General features: G+C 40.8%; 1 protein-coding gene across 1 annotated transcript in view; it reads right to left on the reverse strand.

Annotated features, from left to right (window-relative positions):
- Window positions 1-685: 685 nt before the first annotated feature.
- Window positions 686-22,914, reverse strand: part of cdc40 (cell division cycle 40 homolog (S. cerevisiae)) — a 154,239-nt gene continuing 132,010 nt past the window's right edge. Inside the window, exons 13-15 of the mRNA XM_063040770.1 lie at window positions 18,511-18,587; window positions 11,693-11,837; window positions 686-2,603 (exon numbers count right to left, since the gene is read on the reverse strand). Of these exons, the coding sequence (XP_062896840.1) occupies window positions 2,426-2,603; window positions 11,693-11,837; window positions 18,511-18,587 (400 nt within the window). The 3' untranslated portion in view covers window positions 686-2,425. The remainder of the gene's footprint in view (window positions 2,604-11,692; window positions 11,838-18,510; window positions 18,588-22,914) is intronic.

Below are 22,914 nucleotides of genomic sequence, written 5' to 3' on the forward strand. Positions count from 1 at the left end.
TTCATATTTAATCTTTTCTCCCATTTTTTTTTCTCAGTTGCTTTCTATTAGTTTTTAAAACTTTCCCAATCCTCTAACTTCCCACTACTTTTGCTATATTATATGCACTCTCTTTTGCTTTGGTGTCTTTGACTTCCCTTGTCAGTCACATTTGCCTCATTCTCCCTTTAGAATACTTCTTCATTTATAAGATGTATCTATTCTGTGCCTTCCAAGTTTCCCCAGAAACTCTATCCATTGCTGTTCTTTTGATATCCCTGCAAGTGCTCCCTTCCAATCAAGTTTGGTCAGCTCTTCTCCCATGCCTCTGTAATTCCCTTTACTTCACTGTACTACTGATACTGACTTGGGTAACTTTTCTCTCTCTAACTGCAGGGTGAATTTAATCCTATTATAATCATTGTCTCCCAGGGGTTAATTTACCTTGAGCTTCCCAGTCAAATCTGGCTCCTTGCTCAGCACCCAACCCAGAATTACCATTCCCCTATTAGGCTCAACTACAATCTGCTCTAAAAAGTCATCTCGATATTAGCCATCTCCTTAAATCATACCATTGCACTTGTCTCATTTATGAAGCCTGCACATAGTGTTTCAATGTTATCATAGATAACATCCTCCAAATTATGCCATAGCCTGTTTATTATCGGATCTGACAAGATATTTGCATCTGTCTCAATACAAAGGATCAATCCATTTGAATTTTTTAATGTAGCATTTAAAATGTGCAGTAATGAATAAATATTCAAGTCATAAGCTTTCATCTGAGTTTTACGAATATCAAGTGTGTTGTTTACAGGCCATTAAAGTTCAAGGGCAATGTTCTTCATTAATGTGCTTCATATTATCAGTCAAAGTGGACTGTTTGACATTTAATTGTGAATTCTGTTCTTTCATGCTGTCAGCCTGAAACTGACTCTAGAAACTAACATGCCAGAGAAACAAATGTGCACACACACACACATACATACAAATAATGGCACAGGAAAGTCCATTTATTAGAATGCACAAAACAACAAGAAACGCTGCATAAAAAGACCCTTTGAATTCTGTTTACTGTTAAATCAGGACAGGTCACCAATGTCAAAAAATAAATTCTTATTAATTCAGCATAAAAATAATTGAAATACTCTTGTTGGAGACCTGTAGATACCAGTACCTCTGAGTTCTGTTTAAACTCCTTCCACATACACCAAGGTACTTGATATTTTTCCTTCTGGTTCAACCCACATTCTGTCATAGAAATTAATGAAACAAAAAATTACTGGAAATACTCAACCTGTTAAGTAATATTAATAGAGCAAAAGCAGTTAACATTTTAAGTCAGAAAATAAACATCACAGCTAGAAAAGCTCATGTAACCTTTCTCAATCCACATTAAAATTAAATTCTATTTGCCTTTTGCAAGCAACTTGACCTGCTGAGTATTTCCCACATTGATATTTCAGATTTCCAGCATCTGCAAAATTGTCTTTGTTTCAGACTACAAGGGCAGGCAGTTTGATTACCAATTTTCTATACTCCACCACTGTGTAAATGTCTGCAATTATATTGAAGGGGAAATATGCAGGATTGTAATTAGGACTACATTAAATCTCACAACAGAAACAGGCTGAATAATAAAAAAATATTTTGTAGCAAAATTGTGACCACAGGGTAAATATTAGTTTTCAATCAATTAATAGTTTGAACAATTTTGAATAGTTGAACAATATATTTGAAGAAAGGTCAATCTTATTAATGAGATGCAATCAAGATCAAATCCCTTGACAGGAAAGACGATGACTTGTTTCTGTAATTGGTGGTGCTCAAACAAGTACCCCTCAGAAACTAACCATTTTGGAATTGCATGTACTATTTAATTAATAGGTCTGGAGACATTAATTGGAAGATAGATAATAACAGACACAATGCTATAAAGAGAGTTGTAACACAAGGTTCTTTTAGTAACCCACATGCTGCAATTGCATTAAATATTACTTCTGCATTGAAAGGACACTAGGTTCTTTGAAGATACCACATTCCTCTGAGCGACCTTTAACTGATTTGGCCCAACAGAAGCACTGTATATTAGAACAGTTCTTTGCACAGGAAGACTTCAAAGTTGTGTTCAAAAATATCGTTTATCTTGTTCCTTCCAATTTGTAATCACTCAGAATTTTTTTCCCTCAAAAGAGCACAAATTCTTAATAAATAATGGGAGAATAAAACAGTACTGAATAGTTTGTTGATTGTTTAAGATGACTCAAGTTTATAAAAGAAGCAGATGGGTATTCTTGCATCCTGAGCCTTCAATCTAATACACATCCAACATTCCTTGAGAATGTCAGTTGCTTCAGTCACTTAGAACGTATCTGAAAGCATTTCTCAACGAATTTGAAGACAGTATCTCAAGAGTCCTGATGCCAGGTAATTCCAGGAAATCCCATCAGTCCCACAACTTGATCTGTCCGTCCCAACCACATGTGATGACCTTTGATGTTTCATGAGGATGCCAGATTGCACTAATGCAAACTTTATCATGCGCTTTGATTCGACTGTAAAGTTTGGTTGTCTTCCAATCCCAGATGTTCAGTTTTCCATCAGCATCACCTGAAGCAACATAACTATTCAAACAAAAGAAAGATTTAGAATATCAAGCAAAGTGTGGAAGGAGGATATCAATCTCTAGCTTTGTTAGGTAGTGGATTCCAGGACTTTTACTTAGCAACAATGAAGGCTAGATGATGAAAGGTAAAGTGATAGACCCTTTCATTTAAATTTGGATTTTCTATGTAGCACTTTACTGGCTAATTCTGTATCTTCCAAGTTCATTCTGTCATTCAACCATTATTTGTTCCATTGCTATATTTGTTTCAAAGAGCAACAATTTTCAATCAATTACTTCCATACAAATATTATACCGTTTGTAGAAATAATACATTGTGGCTCAATTATTCAAGGTACTTGGAGTGCAGAAATTAATTTGGAGACACCGATCTGAATTCTTGAACCATTTACATTCAAAGAACTATAAATTTGGAATAAAATGCTAGTATATGTAATGCTAAGAAACAATACAATCATGAAATTGTTCTTAAAAACCCATCTTGGTCACAAATGGCTTTCAGTGAAGGAAATCTGCCATTTCCATCTTGTTATGTCATCATGTGTGTCTCGGCCAACAACATGGGTGACTCCCCTCTGAAATATCCCAGCCACCTATTAAGTTCAGTGAAGGATGGATAACACAAACATGCACTTTCCTACAAGACTCAATCACAATTTCCAGGTTAAAGAATAAAATTTCACCATTGTAATTCGTTATAAAAACATACACATTTTTATTCTTTTATTTTGCTAGAGATATTTTCACAGGTCATAAGTGGAAAACATTCCAGGATTATGACCAGAACAGCTGAAATGCAACTTGCTGTGGGTAGCATTACTCTTTTGCAACTCCTTACTTGGTGCTTCATCTCAAGTTTGGGAGCTTTGGTAAATTATGGCACATCTTGCAGAGAGAGTGAGAGTAGTAGGTGCCAGTATAAACCATGAGTCAGAGTCTTCATGGCCCAGAAGGACGTCATTGAATTCATGAAGTCCATGCCTGCTTTCTACACAGCAATACAATGAATCACGTTCCCCTCCTCTGTCTAAAGGAGTCTGCAAGTTAATTTCCTTCAAATTACTATATTCCCAAATCTTTAATTGTTTTGTGTTTCCTCTGGACCCTCTAATCCTTGTATAATTAGCTAACAAGAAAATATTTCTTTGTCTGCCTAATATATTCTGTGCTACTAAACAGTATAATGTTTCCTCGATATCCTTGACTCCAAGGAGAACAATACTACTTCAGCTTGGGGCTTGGATAGGTAGGTACATTGCACTAGGATGTCACAGCAATTACGGAAAACATGACTAAGGGAGGGACAAAGAAGGTAGCTTGATGTTTTAAGGTACAGGTGCTTTAGTTGACCATGGAGGAATTAAAATATGAAAGAAAGCGTAGAACTCGAATGGGTCAAGGACGGTGGAAACAGACAGACCAGTTGTCTTAGCTCTTGCCTTGGAGATGGATGCTGCCATTTTGCTGAATGTTCTACGTTCTTCATTTTGTGAGCTGAAGTTGTTTGGCTTTCAGTGTTTTAAAGTAGGCACAATGATGCTCCTTCAGGTAATCTACTGGACTACAGATCATTTCCAAATAAGGAGTTATTTGCGAGGTGTTCTTTGGTTAATAGAATATGCAGTTTGTGACTGTTGGGGTGTGCCTGGCCTGATTCAAACTGGTTACTGATTTTAAACAAAGGGCATAACGACGGCAATAAATGGATGCTGGCTTGGACCAGAGCCAATAAAAAGGTGTTCAAGGGGAATCAGGTGACATACAGCCCATGACACTGGAATGCAACTTTTGAATTGGTAAGGAATGAATGTAAAAGCAGACACTTCGAGTACGTTGGCTGTGAGAACTCCATCACAAGGGAGAACCTCCATGCCAGGGACTAGGAGAGGAAATTGGCCAACGGAGATCTCCTATTTTGGTGTTATAAATCGGAAAAGTGTTCTGAGTGGGTATTGGTACAAAGGGAACAGTAGAATTCATGATTTAAATTGTTGGCCTGGGGTCACCATAGTTACGTTGTTATTTGTGCAGAGGTAATAAAGTTCAACCTTTGATTGATTAAGAATTGTGTAGCGAGTTAAACTAGAGTTGCGGTGGAATGGGAACCAGAGTGCCAGAACAGATAGTCGAGAGGTTGTGGAAACAGATGTTATAAGAATTCAGACAGAGTCAAGAATCAAAAGGTTGAGCATGGACCAACTAATGTCCTGAGCTGCATATATTTCAATACAAGTAGTATTGTAGGAAAGGCAGATGAGCTCAAGGCATGGATCAATATATGGAGTTATGATATTGTAGCCATTAGTGAAACTTGGTTGCAAGAGGAGCAGTTCAAAATTCTGGGGTTCTGTTGTTTTAGATGTGATAGAGCGAGAGGGATTAAAGGAGGAGGGTTTTCAGGGAAAATGTCACGGCAGTGCTCCATCAGGACAGACTGGAGAACTCATCTTGTGAGGCTTTATGGATGGAACTGAAGAATAAGAAAGGTATGACTACGTTAATGGGGCTATATTACAGACCATCCAACAGTCCACAGGATTTAGAGGAACAAAGATGTCGAGAGATCACAGACTGTTGTAAGAAACATAGGGTTGTTATAGTAGGTGATGTAAATTTCCACATATTGACAGGGATTCCCATACTGTAAAAGGACTAGATGGAATAGAGTTTGTCAAATGTGTTCAGGAAAGTTTTCTTAAATGGTACATATAAGTCCCAATGACAGAGAGTATGATTCTTGATTTGCTTTTACCAATGAGACACGGCAGTGACAGAAGTTTGTGTAAGCGGAACTTTGTATCCTTTGCATCTAGTGATCATAATGCCATTAGTTTCAAAGTAAATATGTAAAAATATAGGTTTGGTCCATAGTATGAGATTCTAAATTGGAGAAAGGTCAATTTTGATGGTATCAGAAAGGATCTGTCAAGTATAGATTGGGACAAGCTGTTTTCTGGCAAAGGAGTACTTGGCAAGTGGAAAGCCTACAAAAGTGAAATTTTGAGAGTACAAAGCTTATATATAGTTGTCAAAATAAAAATGCAAAAATTGCAGGAGACTTAGCAGAGATATTTAAATCATCCTTAGCAATAGGTAAGGTACCAAAGGATTGCAGGATAGGTAATGTTGTTCCGCTGTTTAAAAAAGACTCTATGAATAAACTAGGAAATTATTGGCTGGTGAGCCCGACATCAATTGTGGGAAAGTTATTGGAAGGTATTCTAAGGGACCGGATATATCAGTATTTGGATAGACAGGGACTGATTAGGGATAGTCAGCACAGTAGTTCATGTCAAACCAATCCTACAGAGTTTTTTGAGGAAGTTACCAGGAAAGTTGATGAAGGCCAGGGAGTGGATGCTGCCTACATGGACCTTAATAAGACCATTAACATGGTCCCACATGGGAGATTGGTCAAGAAGGTTTCGTTGCTCAGCTTTCAAGATGATCCCTAATAAATTGGATTGGACATTGGTTTTGAGGGAGAGGCCAGACAGTGGCAGTAGTCTGAAGGCCTGTGACTAGTGGAGTACCGCAGGGATTGGTGTTGGGTCTATTGTTGTTTGTCATCTGTATCAATGATCTGGAAAATTTGCTTAACTGAATCAGCAAATTTATGGATGACACCAAAATTGGGGGTGTAGTGAACAATGAGGAAGAATATCAGAGCTTGCAGTGGGACCTGGACCAGTTGGTAAAATGGCAGATAGAGTTTAATGCAGACAAGTGTGAGGTGTTGCACTTCAGTAGAACCAACCAGGGTAGCTCTTAACACAGTGAACAGTGGGGTATTGAGGAGTGTGGAAGAACAAATGGATCTGGCAATACAGGTCCATAATTCGTTGAAAGTTGCATCACAGGTTGATAGGGTCATGAAGAAAGCTTTTGACACACTGGCCTTCATAAGTCAATGTACTGAGTGCAGGAGATGGGATGTTATGTTGAAGTTGTATATGACATTGGTGAGGTCTAATTTGGAGTACTGTCTGCAGTTTTAATCACCTACCTACAGGAAAGATATAAATAAGGTTGAAAGAGTACAGAGAAAAATTTACAATGATGTTGCTGGGTCTGGAGGACCTGAGTAATAAGGAAAGATTGACTAGGTTAGGACTGTATTCTTTAGAATATAGAAGATTGAGAGGAGATTTGATAGAGGTATACAAAATTATGAGGGGTATAGATAGGGTAAATGCAAGCAAGGCTTTTCGCATTGAGGGTGGGTGGGACTGCAAATGGAGGACATGAGTTAAGGATGAAAGTGAAAAGTTGAAGGAAAAAATGAGGGGAAACCTCTTCACTCAGGGTCATGAGAGTGTGAAATGATATGCCAGCATAAGCAGTGCATGCAAGCTCTATTTCAATGTTTAAGAGAAGCTCGGGTAGGTACAGTCCAGGCGCAGGTTCATGGGGTGGGCAGTCTAAATGTTTCAGCATGGACTAGATGGGCCAAAGGGACTGTTTCTGAGCTGTATTCTTCTATGATTCTACTTTCTGTGAGAGAGGAGCAGGCCAAAGTTGATTGCAGAAGGGGGCACTACCAGGGATAACAGCAGAACAGCAATGGTTGGAATTTCTGGGGGAAAATTCAGAAGGTGCAAAATAGATATATCCCAAAGAGAAAGAAAGATTCTAAAGCAGCACGACTGTGGGAGGTCAATAACAGCATAAAAACTGAAGAGGGGGCATAGAATATAGCAAAAAATAGTGGGAAGTTGTAGGATTGGGAAGCTTTTAAAAACCAACAGAAGGCAACTAAAACAACCATAAGGAGAGAAAATATTAAATATGAAGGAAAGATCGCCAATAAAATAAGAGGATACCAAAAAAATTTTTAGATATATAAAGAGTAAAAGAGGTGAGAGTGGATATTGAACCAGTGGAAAATGACGGTGGAGAAGTATTAATGGGGGACAAACTTAATAAGTAATTTGCATCAGTCTTCACTGTGGAAGTCATGAGAGAATGCCAGAAATGCAAGAGTGTCAAGGAGCAGAACTGTTATTACTAAGGAGAAGGTGCTTGGGAATCTTAAAGGTATGAAGGTAGATAAGTCACCTGGAGCAGGTGGACTACAGCCCATTCACTGCTCTGAAAGTGGTAGCTGAAAAGATTGTGGATACAATTGTAATGATCTTTTAAAAATTACTAGATTCTGGAATGGTTCCAGAGGACTGGAAAATTGCAAATGTCCCTCCAATCTTTAAGAAGAGAGGGAGGCTGAAGAAAGGAAATTATAGGCCAGTTAGCCTGACTTCAGTGGTTGGGAAGATGTTGGAGTCCATTATTAAGGATGAGGTTTTGATGTACTTGGAAGCACATGATAAAATAGACCAAAGCCAGCATGGTTCCTTTAAGCAACACACATCAAAGTTGCTGGTGAACGCAGCAGGCCAGGCAGCATCTGTAGGAAGAGGTACAGTTGACGTTTCAGGCTGAGACCCTTCGTCAGGACTAACTGAAGGAAGAGTGAGTATGGGATTTGAAAGTTGGAGGGGAAGGGGAGATCCGAAATGATAGGAGAAGACAGGAGGGGGAGGGATAGAGCCAAGAGCTGGACAGGTGATTGGCAAAAGGGGATACGAGAGGATCATGGGACAGGAGGTCCGGGAAGAAAGACAAGGCGGGGGGGGGGGACCCAGAGGATGGGCAAGAGGTATATTCAGAGGGACAGAGGGAGAAAAAGGAGAGTGAGAGAAAGAATGTGTGCATAAAAATAAGTAACAGATGGGGTGCGAGGGGGAGGTGGGGTCTTGGCTTAATGGTTCCTTTAAGGGCTAGTGGGAGGCAAAGAGCAGGAATAAGGCACATGGCTTATGTTTTCTGGTTGGCTTCAATTGACTGGTGGTTTTCACAGGGGTCTGTGTTGGTATAATTTCTTTTCATGCTATATATCAATGATATGGATTTTGGAATCAATGACCTTGTTTGTGCACAATATGAAGATAGATAATATGTGGATAAATGTGAAGTTATCCACTTTGGTGGCAAAAATAGGAAAACAGATTATTATCTGAATGGTGGCCGATTAGGAAAAGGGGAGGTACAACGAGACCTGGGTGTCATCATACACCAGTCATTGAAAGTGGGCATGCAGGTACAGCAGTGGTGAAAAAGGCGAATGGTATGCTGGCATTTATAGCGAGAGGATTCGAGTACAGGAGCAGGGAGGTACTACTGCAGTTGTACAAGGCCTTGGTGAGACCACAACTAGAGTATTGTGTGCAGTTTTGGTCCCCTAATCTGAGGAAAGACATCCTTGCCATAGAGGGAGTACAAAGAAGGTTCACCAGATTGATTCCTGGGATGGCAGGACTTCCATATGAAGAAAGACTGGATGAACTAGGCTTGTACTCATTGGAATTTAGAAGATTGAGGGGGGATCTGATTGAAACGTATAAAATCCTAAAGGGATTGGACAGGCTAGATGCAGGAAGATTGTTCCCGATGTTGGGGAAGTCCAGAATGAGGGGTCACAGTTTGAGGATAAGGGGGAAGCCTTTTAGGACAGAGATTAGGAAAAACTTCTTCACACAGAGAGTGGTGAATCTGTGGAATTCTCTGCCACAGGAAACAGTTGAGGCCAGTTCATTGGCTATATTTAAGAGGGAGTTAGATATGGCCCTTGTGGCTACGGGGATCAGGGGGTATGGAGGGAAGGCTGGTGCAGGGTTCTGAGTTGGATGATCAGCCATGATCATAATAAATGGCGGTGCAGGCTCGAAGGGCCAAATGGCCTACTCCTGCACCTATTTTCTATGTTTCTATAGGTGAGGAAGCATGGAGTCTGCAGAAGGATTTGAACAGGTTGGAAAATGGGCAAAGAAGTAGGAGATGGAATATAGTGTAGTGTATGGTCATACACTTTGGTAGAAGGAATAAAGGTGTAGATTATTTTCTAAATAGGCAGAAAATTAAAAAATCAAAGGGGCAAAGAGGCTTGGGAATCCTCGAGCAGGATTTCCTAAAGGTTAACTCGCAGGTTGCATTGGTGGTAAGGAAGGTTAAATACATTGTTAGCATTCATTTGGAGAGGACTAGAATTTAAGAGCAAGGATGCGATGCTGAGGCTTTGTAACACATTAGTCAGGCCACACTTGGGAGTATTGTGAGCAGCTTTGGGCACCTGATCTAGGAAAAGATGTGCTGACATTAGAGAGAGTCCAGAGGAGGCTCACGAGAAATGATTCTGCGAATGAAAGTTTTAACATTTGGGATGCATTTGATTGCTCTATGCCTGTACTTGTTGCAGGAGAGAAGGATGAATGGGGAATCTCATCGAAACCTATTGAATATTGAAAGGCCTAGATAGAGTGGATGTGGAGAGGACGCTTCTTTTAGTGGGTGACTATGACCAGAGGGCACAGTCTCAGAACAGAGGGATGTCCATTTGGAAAGAGACGAGGAGGATAGTGAATCTGTGGAATTCATTGCCTGCGGAGGCCAAGTCACTGAGCATATTTAATGTGGAGGTTGAGAAGTTCCTGATTAGTCAGGGTATCAAAGGTTACAGGGAGAAGGCAAGAGAATGGGATTGAGAGGGTTAATAAATCGGCCATGATTGAATAGTGGAGTTGGCTTGATGGGCCGAATAGTCTACTCCTATGTCTAATGATCTTATGGAATTCAGGTACGTGGTTCTCTGGAAGTGGAGACAAGGTGGTGAAGGATACTTTTGGCAAAAGTCAGGGCATCCCGTATGAGAGATGGGAGGTCATGGAGCAGGTTATAGGATGCTGATGAGCCCATACGGGAGTATGGTGTTCAGGTTTGGTTGCACTACCGTAGCAAAGATGTAAGGAAAGACTGGAAAGATTGCAGAAAAGATTTACAAGGATGCTGCCAGGAGCTGAGGGACTGAATTGACGGAGAGGCTGGACAGCTGGCATTTTATTTGTTAGAACACAGGAGACTGCAAGATGACCTCGGAGGGGTGTATAAAATCATGAGGGGCACAACTAGGGTGAATGCACCCAGTCTCCCCCCCCCCCAGAGTTGGGGTATCAAGCATTAAAAGGGATTAAGGTGAGAGGGGAAATATTTAACACAAAATGTGATATCTATCTGGAATCAGCTGCTAGAAGTGGTTGAGGTCGGTACAGCACAACCTTTAAAAGATAGTTGCACAGGTGGAGTACATGGATTGGAGAGATTTTATAAGGTTCTGGGTCAAATAGTGGAAAATGGGATTAGCTTGGATGGGAGATCTTGATCAACATGGAGCAGTTGGGCTGAAGGTGAAGGACCTGGTTCTGTGTGGTATGACTCTACCAACTTCACCTTGTAGTGACAATCTCTTGTCCATGGAAATAGTCTGATAAATCTTGGCACCCTCTCAAGGACTTACACACCCTTCCTAACATTAAATGACCAGCAAAAGATGTACTACTCTAGTGGTGGCCTAACACAGATTTATAAAAGTTCAACAAATCTTTCTTGCTTTTATTCTGAACCTCTCTATTGAAGTGCAGAATGTCCTACTGCTTGCTAACTACTTTCTCAATATGTCCTGTCAGCTTCAGGTTGTGAATATCTGTACTTTGGTCCCTGTTTTGTACATCGTTTCGAAACCTGCGATTACATTTAGCAACAAATTCTCTGATGGACAAACTCAGTAGGTTAGGCAGAATCAGTGGGAGGAATAGAACTGTCAACACTTCAAGTCAAAACCCTACATGAGGACCCAAAACTCCTTTCTTCCCGCAGAGGCTGCTCAGCCTGCTGTGTTCCTAAAGCTGACTGTTTGTTACTCCAGATTTCAGCATCTGCTGTCTTTTGTGCGTCCTCTGCCGTTAAGCTTATACTATCCCTCCACAAGAAAGGATTATCTCACACTTCTGTATTAAATTTCATTTGCCCAGTTTGCTAAACTACCTATGCACTGCTGTAGTTGATCAGTTTTACCATTTGCGTGACCATTTTCCATGAGGACTTTGCCATGAATATCACTGAATTTCTTGAGCATTGTTGGAGATGTATTCATTCACCTTGATAAGTTGAGAGTACTAGAGTTGAATAGGACCATTTAAAAAGTAACCAAAAAAATCAGAATTCAGTGTTCCAAAAATTTACAATGAAGCAACTTACCTCATGTCAGGTGAGAAATCCACCTGACAAGCATAACCTGCCACCATGTGGCCCTTAAAGATCTTTTTCTTGTTCAACCGGAATCTGTTTTGAGCTCCAAAGATTAGAATTTGGTTATCCATCGATTGACACGCCAGCCATTTTCCTACACAAAAAAAAAGAAAAATAATCTAGTTTGTACAACAGTTAAACATTCTATAAATTCCCTTTTAGAATTTAAGCTTGATTTCAGATTCAGGAGCATCTGAGATTTTTACCACCTTTTTATATTAAGGAAATAGTTCTTATTGCTGAACTAACTTCCTGACACACTGAGCAATGGAACATGTACTGAGTCTGCAGTTCCCACACAGGGAGGATCTGTATCCTGTCAGATTCACAAGACAGTTTCTTCCTTGCAGGAAGGTAAAACAGGATGTTAACTAGGCTAACCTAGTACAGCTCTCTCCAACATTAATTACAAGCACAGGTACGGGAGCAGAACTCACCATGTAGGTACAGTGGGTAGAGAGAGGGATTGTGAGGTGGAGAAAAAAAAATTACATTTTTAATCTAAAATTAATTCACCTGGACAACATTCTGGATTTTCTGCTCAGAAGCAGCATTAACCACAATAATAATAATAATTTTCGATTCCTGCCGAAGGGTTTCTGCTCGAAATGTCTGTACTCTTTTCCTAGATGCTGCCTGGCTTGCTGAGTTCCTCCAGCATTTTGAGTGTGTTGCTTGGATTTCCAGCATCTGCAGATTTTCTCTTGTTTGTTAATAATTTTTGATTTAATGGTTGAAATTGTGGTACAAACAATCAATGATTTGCAAAGATATTTAAGTCTGATCTGTCTTTTAAAGGAACAGTATCAGCTACTATATCAGGTTAGGCAACAGATTCTTGTGTAAGAACAGTTAATTTTTTTGCCTCTGGTTTCAATAAAGTACATTTACAGTAAAACACCTTGTCTCTCCATGTGTCATTCTCAGTCATAACCGAAACATTCGTATAAGCTGCCAATGCAAACTGGTCAAACCATAATCCTTTCTTTTCAATGGTGATGATGCTCTAGCATCTACCAAACCGTCAGACTGTACTCCAGAGAAATTCCAGTTGCAACCAACTACCAAGCTTTCCTATTCCTCAAATCCTTCCTTAGGAAAATAAGAAGCAAAATACAGTGGATTCCGATTAACTGGGACAGCCGCGTATTTGGGACAAATCTTAAAGAACAAAAAGCAATCGAGAAAATTGCTGGGATTCCCTTTGTTTATTTGACACACTGTGCCGCTTAACTGGGGCCGGAGACTATTGCCGAAGAGATTCTAGCTAGTGTTAAGGGCACGCAATTCTGTGGTCATTAGACACTGCATCATGCTTAGAGTGAACACCTGCACACATGGGGCAAGGCAGAGTCATCTGCGTGCCCACTGTGCTCCAAGCGAGGAACCCTGGAGCACATCCTCAGCGGCTGCGCAAGGGCACTTGGTGAGGGACGGTACAGGTGGAGGCATGATCAGGTCCTGAAAACCATCGCTGAAGCCGTCAGCGCAGGAGTTGAGTGGGCGAAGCGGTTCCAACCCTCCAAGCAGACCATTGCCTTTGTCAGAGCTGGGGAGCAGCCAATACCGGCCAAAAGAACATCTGCAGGCATTCTGACCTCTGCAAGGGACTGGCAGCTGTTGGTGGACCTCGAAGGGCAGCTAAAGTTCCCCAACCATATCACAGCCACCACCCTGCAACCAGACATTGTCCTAGTGCCTGAGTCTACTAAGCAAGTGGTGCTGCTGGAGTTGACAGTCCCACGGGAAGATAGCTTGGAGGAGGCCTTTGAAAGGAAGCTCTCCAAGTATGCAGGACTGGTCAGCAGCTGTCAGCAGGCTGGATGGAGAGCGAGGTGTCTCCCAGTGGAGGTTGGTTATAGGGGATTCGTAGCCCATTCTTTAGTTAGAGCCTTCAGCATTTTGGGCATCGAGGGAGAGAGGAAGAGGAGAGCCATCCGCAGTACCACCGACGCAGCAGAGAGGGCCTCAAGATGGCTGTGGCTCAAAAGAGGGGGGCCGTGGAGTCATATGTAGCTAGCCATCTGGACACAAGCTGGGGTCTGATCAGCCCCGGCTGGGTCACCTAGAGGTTGTACGATGTTGAAAGACCCGAAGCACCGGATGATTCCAGGAACATCACTGAAGATGTGTCCAGAAGCATCAATAGATGTATGTACATAGCTAAATTAGCATCAGTTATGTGTGCTTGTGTGCAAAAAGTAGTGATTTTCGTTACTGATAGTTGGCATGAACTAAGCAGTAAGACAATTCCGAACTGTCTTGCTCACTGCACTTTCAAGCATATTCAGGCCTGGAGATGCCAGAAACAGCTGGAAGTGAAGATGAAATGATTTCACTACTTCATCAAGATAGGAATTACAAAGAATTTGAAGATATTGGCAATGATCTTGAATGATACAATGAAAATTAAGATTTGGAGGATGAACTTCATTGTATGAAGGCAGTCTGTTATCTGACTAGATATCTGCACTGATTTTGTACCATTGAAGTCTTCTAATTTGTTCTGTATTTCATTTAAATGCATAATTTGTTACTCAGTTTGTCTTTTCTTTATACCTTTTTAACTATTTCTATGACAATTTGGCTAATTAGGGCAGCTGATTAATTGGATCAAAATGTATCCCAATTAACCGGAATTCACTGTACATTTAAATAATATACATTACCGGCACATCTCTCCCCACCATTAATACTAGTTATAGAAAGTGCAAACTCAAAGATCCCCACCATCTGGGACATGCCATTTTTGCAACAACTATCATCAGGCAGGAGGTATACAAGTCTGAAGTCCCACACCAGCCGGGTTCAAGAACAGCTGCTTTAACCATTCAGTTCATGAATCAACTAGCAAAGCCCAAATCATCACAGTTTAGCAATACTAAGATCACTTTGCACTACAATGGACTTCCTTTTGTTCTAAATGTGTCTTTTTTTGGTAAGAATTGTGCATTATTTATGTTTTCCTTGTGAATGCTGCTCATATGATGCTGTGTACCTGTGATACTGCTGCAAGTATGTTTTTCATTCCATCTGTGCATACATGTACTTCTGCATATGACAATAAACTTGACAAAACAAGGAAACAACCGCTGATGTTGCAAATCTTTAACGAAAAACGTAAGGTGCTGGAAATAATAGATTAGGTGACATCAGTGGAAGGAGAAAGAGAGTTAATGTTCCAAGCCAATGAACTCTCATCAGAACCAGGGAAATCAAACATGTTTCAAAATCAAATTGCAGAGAAAGGAAAGGAGTGAACGAACAATGAGAATGTGTGTGATGGTGGGGACTGAGAGACTGAATGAGACGTGTTGATGTGTTGGCTGAGGGAGGTAGTAAAGGATTGTTGTTTTGCTGCTGAGTTGACTCGAGGTGTACACAAAAAGAGGTGAATGTTAGAGGAAAGAGTGAGGAGAAAATGTTGGAACTGAATGTTACAAAACACAGCAGTTGCTGGAAATTTAAACTAAGATACTGGAAATACTTAGCGGGCCAGGCTGCATCTGGAGGGGGAGAAAAAAAGGAAGTGTGTGAGCGGGACGGAGAATTAAAGCAATTTTAACTTTCCACCTGTTAAAATTTAACATTTTAGACCCAGTATACACTCGAGGAACAGCAGCACCTCCCTGATGAAGCACCTGCTGCAGGGGTCCCCAAACTTTTTTGCACAGCGAACCGGTTTAATATTGACAGTATTCTTGCGGACCAGCCGACCGGGGGATGGGGGGGGTAGGGTTGCCAACTTTCTCACTCCCAAATAAGGGACAAGAGTAGCAGTCAAATACGGGACACTTGTGTTTACCCCGAGAAAGACTAACATGAAGCCCTGAGCGGGCACCTGTGTACGCAAGCGTGATGTGCGCCTAGGCATGCTGATTTTTTTTCTACAAATGGTTTTTGGCGATTCTGTTCAATGAAACTACACTGTACATACATTATTTCTACTTTATATAGGCTGTGTATTTATCATATCATTCCTGCTTTTACTATATGTTAGTCTTATTTTAGGTTTTATGTGTTATTTGGTGTGACCTGGTTGGTGATTTTTTTGGGTCTGGGAACGCTCAAAAATTTTTCCCATATAAATGAATGGTAATTGCTTCTTCGCTTTACGCCATTTCGGCATGAAAGGTTTCATAGGAACGCTCTACCTTAGCAGGGGAAATACGGGACAAGGGCAGTCCTCTATGGGTGAAACCAATTTAGCCCAATATACGGGATGTCCCGGCTAATACAGGGCAGTTGGCAACCCGGGGGGGGGGGGGGGGGGCGGGGTTAATCACAACCGGAATATAGGTGATCAGTCAACTATAAGTCACTTATAAGTGGCTAATATACTCAATTTTGTTTCTAAAATGGTTTACCTAACGAATTTAATATTAAACACACAGCGCATATTTTCCTCACATGAATATAGTGATGTCAATTATAAGTCACTTGTAAGTTAATCGCATCATAACATTTTAAGTAACGTTTGGATATTAAACACACAGCGCCTATTTTCCTGGTATGAACATATAAAATCATTGCATCGCTGAACCCTGGGCTTGTTTTCCTGCAACAAGACGGTCCCATCGAGGGGTGATGGGAGACAGCAATACTTGAAGGGGGTTCCTTATGTCCAGTCTATTCCGCAATTTAGTTTTCATTGTATTCATTGCAGAAAACCCCGCTTCGCAGAGATATGTTGGAAATGGAAGCAATGTTTTCAGTGCTTTTGTGGCTATCTCAGGATATTTAGCCTTGACTTTGATCCAGAATGCCGGCAGAGATGTTATGTCAAACATACTTTTCAGCCTGCCGTCATTTGCAAGCTCGAGGAGTTGATCATCTTCCCGCGCTGACATGGATGATGCGTGCGTAATGACCTCGCGTGCATTCAAGTTCAAAAGTGGCCATGACAGGGAATGAGGAAAGGGTGCAGCTGACTCATATCGTTTCATATCGCCAAATCATATCGTTTCCTAGCGGCCCGGTGGCACATGCTTTGCAGCCTGGTACCGGTCCACGGCCTGGTGGTTGGGGACCACTGCATTACTGCCCTCAGGATTTCACAATGAGATCAAAAGTCTTAGGTAAGCAGCACTTCTGATTTACATCAGGATTGGCTAGAATACTAAGTATTTGCAGGATTTTCTTTTATTTCAGACGAACACTGCTTTCTTTTCCCCCTAGCCTTTTCTTTGACACCATTCATCTCCATTAATTTACATCTCTTTCAGATAGAACTGTGATCGAAAAACTCTAACCATCATCTCTCTGTCATCACTGCCTGTTGTGTCACCTATTCCCTCTTGATCTCCCCCCATCATAAACATTTTTTCTGTTTCCTCCACCCAAACTCATCCTCTGCAGTTTTAAACACATCTGAGTTTTAACTTTTCCTAGTTCGGATGACAGATCACTCATCTAAGTTGATACCTCTGTTTGTCTACCTACAGATGATGCCTGACCTGTAGAGTAAGTCCAGCATTTGCTGTTTTTGTTTTGAACACAAAATGGGGATCACTGCAGACATAAATCCTGGGTCGAAGTATCTCTTGTCCTTTATGCTTCAGCTGAACACTGCATTTGGTCTTGATTCCCTTTCTGCAGCACCATCTCTACCTGACCTACCTGAATTGTTCTTTGGTCCAGTGTCCATCTTTCACCTTATTTACCCACTGTCCTAACTCTCACCAAGTCTTATTCATCCATCACCTGTATTGACAGACATATTTTCCAACCAAATGTCCTCTAAATTCTCTGTATTTCTCACATAGTTTCTTTTACTCTCCTGATCATTCCATCATTGCCTCCAGTCCCAGATTCTGCAATTCCATTTCTAAACATCCACATCTATTTACCTCTAATCATAGAAACACAGAAAACCTACAGCACAATACAGGCCCTTCGGCCCACAAAGCTGTGCCGAAACTGTCCTTACCTTAGAAATTACCTAGGGTTACCTATAGCCCTCTATTTTTCTAAGCTCCATGTACCTATCTAGGAGTCTCTTAAAAGACCCTATCATATCTGCCTCCACCACCATTGCCAGCAGACCATTCCATGCGCTCACCACTCTCTGCGTAAAAAAAACTTACCCCTGACATCTCCTCTGTACCTACTTCCAAACACTTTAAAAATGTGCCCTCTCGTGCTAGCCATTTCAGCCTTGGGAGAAAGCCTTTGACTATCCACACGATCAATGCCTCTCATTATCTTATACACCTTTATCAGGTCACCTCTCATACTCCGTCTCTCCAGGGAGAAAAAGGCTAAGTTCACTCAACCTATTCTCATAAGGCATGCTCCCCAATCCAGGCAACATCCCTGTAAATCTCCTCTGCACCCTTTCTATGGTTTCCACATCCTTCCTGTAGTGAGGCGACCAGAACTGAGCACAGCACTCCAAGTAGGGTCTGACTAGGGTCCCACATAGCTGCAACATTACCTCTCAGCTCCTAAACTCAATCCTTAGGAAATTCCTTAAAACTACATCTTGCACTAACCCTTTGGCTATTTGCCCCAACATTTCTGTGGGGATTAGTGTGAAATTTCGTTTGAAAGTGTTGTTATAATACTTTTCTGGGGAATTTTCCCAGAAATTTCCAATAACCAATTTCCCTCAAGATCAATAAAGTATGATTATGACTATTTTTACTATATTAACAGAATCATATTGTTATGATCAACCAAAATTAACATAGTATAGTTGCTTTGAAGTGAGATTGTGCCTTAATGTGCTGGATAGCAAGGTAGGTTCAGAGATTATACAAACTCACCATTGGGTGACAATGTCACTGCAGGCATGGAGTGCATACTTGGCTCAGCAATGTATTTGAAGTCCACAGGAATATCCCTGTAGGAATAAAAACACAGGCATATAAAAGGTGTGTGGGGGTGGGGAGAGAAACACATTTCTGTTGAAGTTCACACAATTCATACTGGAGTTCCAAAGGTGCAGAGAGCGAAATACTTGAAAAGCACGAAATGTGTGCTCACACAAAATCCAAACTGTCAAGAGTGATGAATAAATGAAATGAAAAGCTCTAAGAGGACATCTCAACAATAGCTTTTTCATTTTTAAATGCAGCAACGCTTTATAAAGGGGCAAAAGGAAACAAAGATACATTATTGAGTTGAAGATTACATTCAACAATAAACCACACCATGAAAGGAAAGAATGCACTTCAAACAGATGATGAACATCTTAGCACAGAACTACTGTGATTTTTTTTCTTAAATGTAAGGGGCAAAGAAGAATGTAAACGCCTTGGAGTGTTTATTTTTAATAAAGAACCATGTTTAGGAATCTCACGAGAATGGTTACAGCTGTACCAAAGAAATGAATGCCAAAAAGCTCTCTGCAACTGAAACTGTTCAAAGCAACAGCTGCTTGGGTCTGCAGGAGCTCCTACTCAAAACTGATAAATTCCTTTACACACACAAAATACTACAGGTCAGGCACCATCTATAGCAATGAATAAACAGTCGTTTTCGGGCCAAGATATTCTTCAGGACTGGAAGGAAGGGGGAAGAACCCAGAATAAAAAGGTGGGGGGGGGGAAGGATAGCTAGAGGTGATAGGTGAAGCCAGGTGGGTAGGAAAGGTAAAGGGCTGGAGAGGAAGGAATCTGATAGGAGAGGAGAGTGGACCATAAGAGAAAGAGGAGTGGACCCCGGGGGGGTGGGGGGGGGGTGATAGGCAGATGAGAAGAGGTAAAAGGCCACGCCTTCTTTTCCAGTTCCGAAGGAGGGTCATGGCCTGAAACATCAACTGTTCATTTATTTCCTTAGATGCTGCCTGATCTGCTGAGTTCCTTCAGCATTTTGTGTGTGTTGCTTTGGATTTGCAGCATCTGCAAACTTCCTCATGTTTATAATTCCTTTATAATACATATTCGATGAAATTTGTACAAGTCTATTACTATTAACCCATCTCCACAATTTAATCATATCATCTGCAGGATTCACATCAACAAAAGCAGAAAATCATTACAATACTGAGGCACTGTTGGAAGTTATACATATTGGATTAATTTCATATTTCTTTTGTAAATTATTCTATGAATTTTTGAAGCACTTAGTTTGAATGAGTGAAGACACAAGTTCAAGTCTGCAGCTATTTTAGGTGTTAACCTTTATCAATATTACTCCATTATGTATTAGAAGAACTGACCACAAATGGCTTAGTAATGGCATCATCAGGAGTGAAAGGGGAAAGACGTAATTCACATTGGGGACTGCAAATTAGAGTTTACCAACTCACAGTTCAAATAAAGATGCACAGGAGGCCATTATGTGACTACCTCTTTGAAAGAAGCATCCAATTAGTCCGATCCTTTGCTCTTCCCTTGTAGCTTTGTACAATTTTTCTCCACACATGGTACAATTGTGTTTTCAACATTATCATTGCACTTAGGATCATCATTCTTTTAAACTGTGTATTCAAGATTCATAGCTGATGGTGAAATCCTTGTTCTCCTCATGGCACGAAAGGTCCCTTTTCACATTAAAGTACCCTGCTGTCTCAATACAATTCCACCCTATTTCCTCTTTCAATACTTTTCATGATTTTGAATAGTTCTACCAAATCTCCACTGAACAGCCGCTGTTGGAAGGAAACCAGCCCATAATCACAAAGCATACACAAGGGGGTGGTGAATCAATTATTTTGCATTTAATACATGCCAGAATACATCTGCCTCTGTATTCAATTATTCATCGTCACTACTCCTATTGCCAGCTCATCTCAGTGGTAGTGCTCCCATATCTGAGGAAAGGGTACAGTACTGCACAAACGTCTTAGGCACATATACATAGCCAGAGTGCCTGAGACTTCCATGAATTACATGAATTTGTCAAAGTGGAGCAGACAGCGAGTTTGTAAACCCAGTGCGAGCAAACGATGTTGGGAATGGCGAGGGTGGAGTGCGGACAGAAAGGGTGTGGGACAGGTAGCAGAGAAGGAGTGCCGGGCAGGTGCAGACACCCTCAGCCCTGAGACACCAGGCAAGGTTATTTGATTCCACACAATTGGTTTATTGACAATTACAACATGTCTCTCTGGTACTTCCTGCTCCATTCCCTCTCCCTTCTCCTTTTCCCAACCATGATTCCCCTCTCCCTGCCCCCTTCCCACTCTCAGTTCACAATAGAGATCAACTCAGAATCAGATTTATCGACTCACGTCATGAAATTTGTTATTTTTTACTGCAGCAGTACAGTGCAATACATAAAATTACTAAAGTACTGTGCAAAAGTTTTGTATATGTAGCTGTATATATTTATGCCTACACCTTTTTGCATATTACTGTACATAACATACCCAGAGGGCTCTATGGATCAAATGCTGGGTGAACAGATTATTATGACCACACAAAGGAGTATTGTCAACAGTTTGGGGGCTGTATTTCAGAAAGGATGTATTCTCATTAGAAAGAGTCCAGAGGAGGTTCACGAGGATGATTCTGGGAATGAAGGGGTTAACATATGAGGAGCATTCAGCAGCTTTGGGCCTGTACTCATTGGAACTTAGAAGAATGCAGGGGGATCTCACTGAAACTTACTGAAAGGACTAGATAAGGCGGATGTGGAGAGGATGTTTCCTATGGTGGGAGTATCCAGAACTAGTGGGTATAGCCTCAAAGTTGAGGGACAAGCTTTTAGAACAGAGGTAAAGAGGAATTAATTTAGCCAAAGGGTCGGGAATCTGTGGAACGCTCTGCCACAGACTGTGGTGGAGCCAAATCCGTGGGTATATTTAAGGTGGAAGTTGATTGATACCCTGACTGATCAGGAAGCTAAGGATATGGTGAGATGCAGGTGTATGGGGTTGAGTGGGATCCAGGATCAGCCATGATGGAATGGCAGAGCAGACTCGATGGGCTGAATGGCCTAATTCTGCTTCTACGTCTTATGGTCATGGCTGGCATGGATGGGTTGGGTAAAATGGATTGATTCTATGCTGAACGATTCTACAAACATCAAATCTGTAGTCAGTATCAAAGCCTTCCACATCACTCAAAACTCCTGATTCTGTATAGCTTGGGTCTCCACACGTAACATAAAAGATCTCCTTGTTATCCATCAAGATCTGTGATCATGGGGCTTCAGGTTGGCTTCCTCTGTGAGCCCAATTCTCATTGTAATGTGTATTCCATTAGAGTGGTCATCTCCATGGGCCTCTGGATTAACTACAGCATGCTAGTTTTAATATACAGTACATACTAGACCTTCCAGAAAATGTGTTTGTGAGTACATAGTAACAAGGGCAAAATAATTTAACTTCCAAGTGAAATTTCACTCCCTGAGGTCACATTGAACTGAATCACTTTATACATTTCCGATAAAAAGAGAAAAATAAAACTCCATGGTCTATGGAACAAAAAAAATTATTTGGATGGCTGCTCAGCAAAAGGGCATTTTGAGTCACTACAGCAATAATCAGATGTGAAATTTGCCACTATGATTGGCTGTGGCTTTGAGCTCTATGAATAGTCTCAATTATTGACCAACGACTTAGAAACAAGGTAATGCATGCGTGTTAGCTTAGGGCAGTGTTTGCGTGCCATTTATTAAAATGCATAGACTAGTGGATATTTCATTAAAAGGAAATACTTCTTTGAATCGGATTCACAGCAAGAGGAGCTGATGTATGAACAATGGAATTGCAAAACAGTTTTAAAAGAAGTTCTCCAACTAGATAGATTCAAAATATAATTCAAAAAGATGTATTCTCTCATTATAATATAGGAGATGATATAGAATCATAGCACCATATTGTGAATTTTTTTTCTCCAAGTATTTCAGAGCTGCCCATGATTTTCTGTTCAACCATCTGGTTCCCTTCGGCTTGGCACAATAGTCATTACTTAGGATTCTGCAGCTTGTGCAGAAAGATTCTGAAACATTCTTGAAAAACAAACTATTCTTAGTCTAAGTACTAATTTAATCCATCTCTACATTTTATGTAACGCATCTCAAGTAATATTTTCCCACATTTCTGTCATTTGAAATATCTTGACCTAAATTATGTTCTCATTACAGCAGTGACAAACAACTCAAAGTAACATGTTACTTGACTCCTGTTATTGTAATCACACAGCAAGAGGGCATTTGATTTTCTTCTTTTGGTAAGTTAGGCAGATGGAATTTAATTCTGATAGGTATGAAGTGATGCATTT

This window comes from Mobula hypostoma, chromosome 2, assembly GCF_963921235.1.
Source record: "Mobula hypostoma chromosome 2, sMobHyp1.1, whole genome shotgun sequence".
Classification (NCBI taxonomy): Eukaryota; Metazoa; Chordata; class Chondrichthyes; order Myliobatiformes; family Myliobatidae; genus Mobula; species Mobula hypostoma.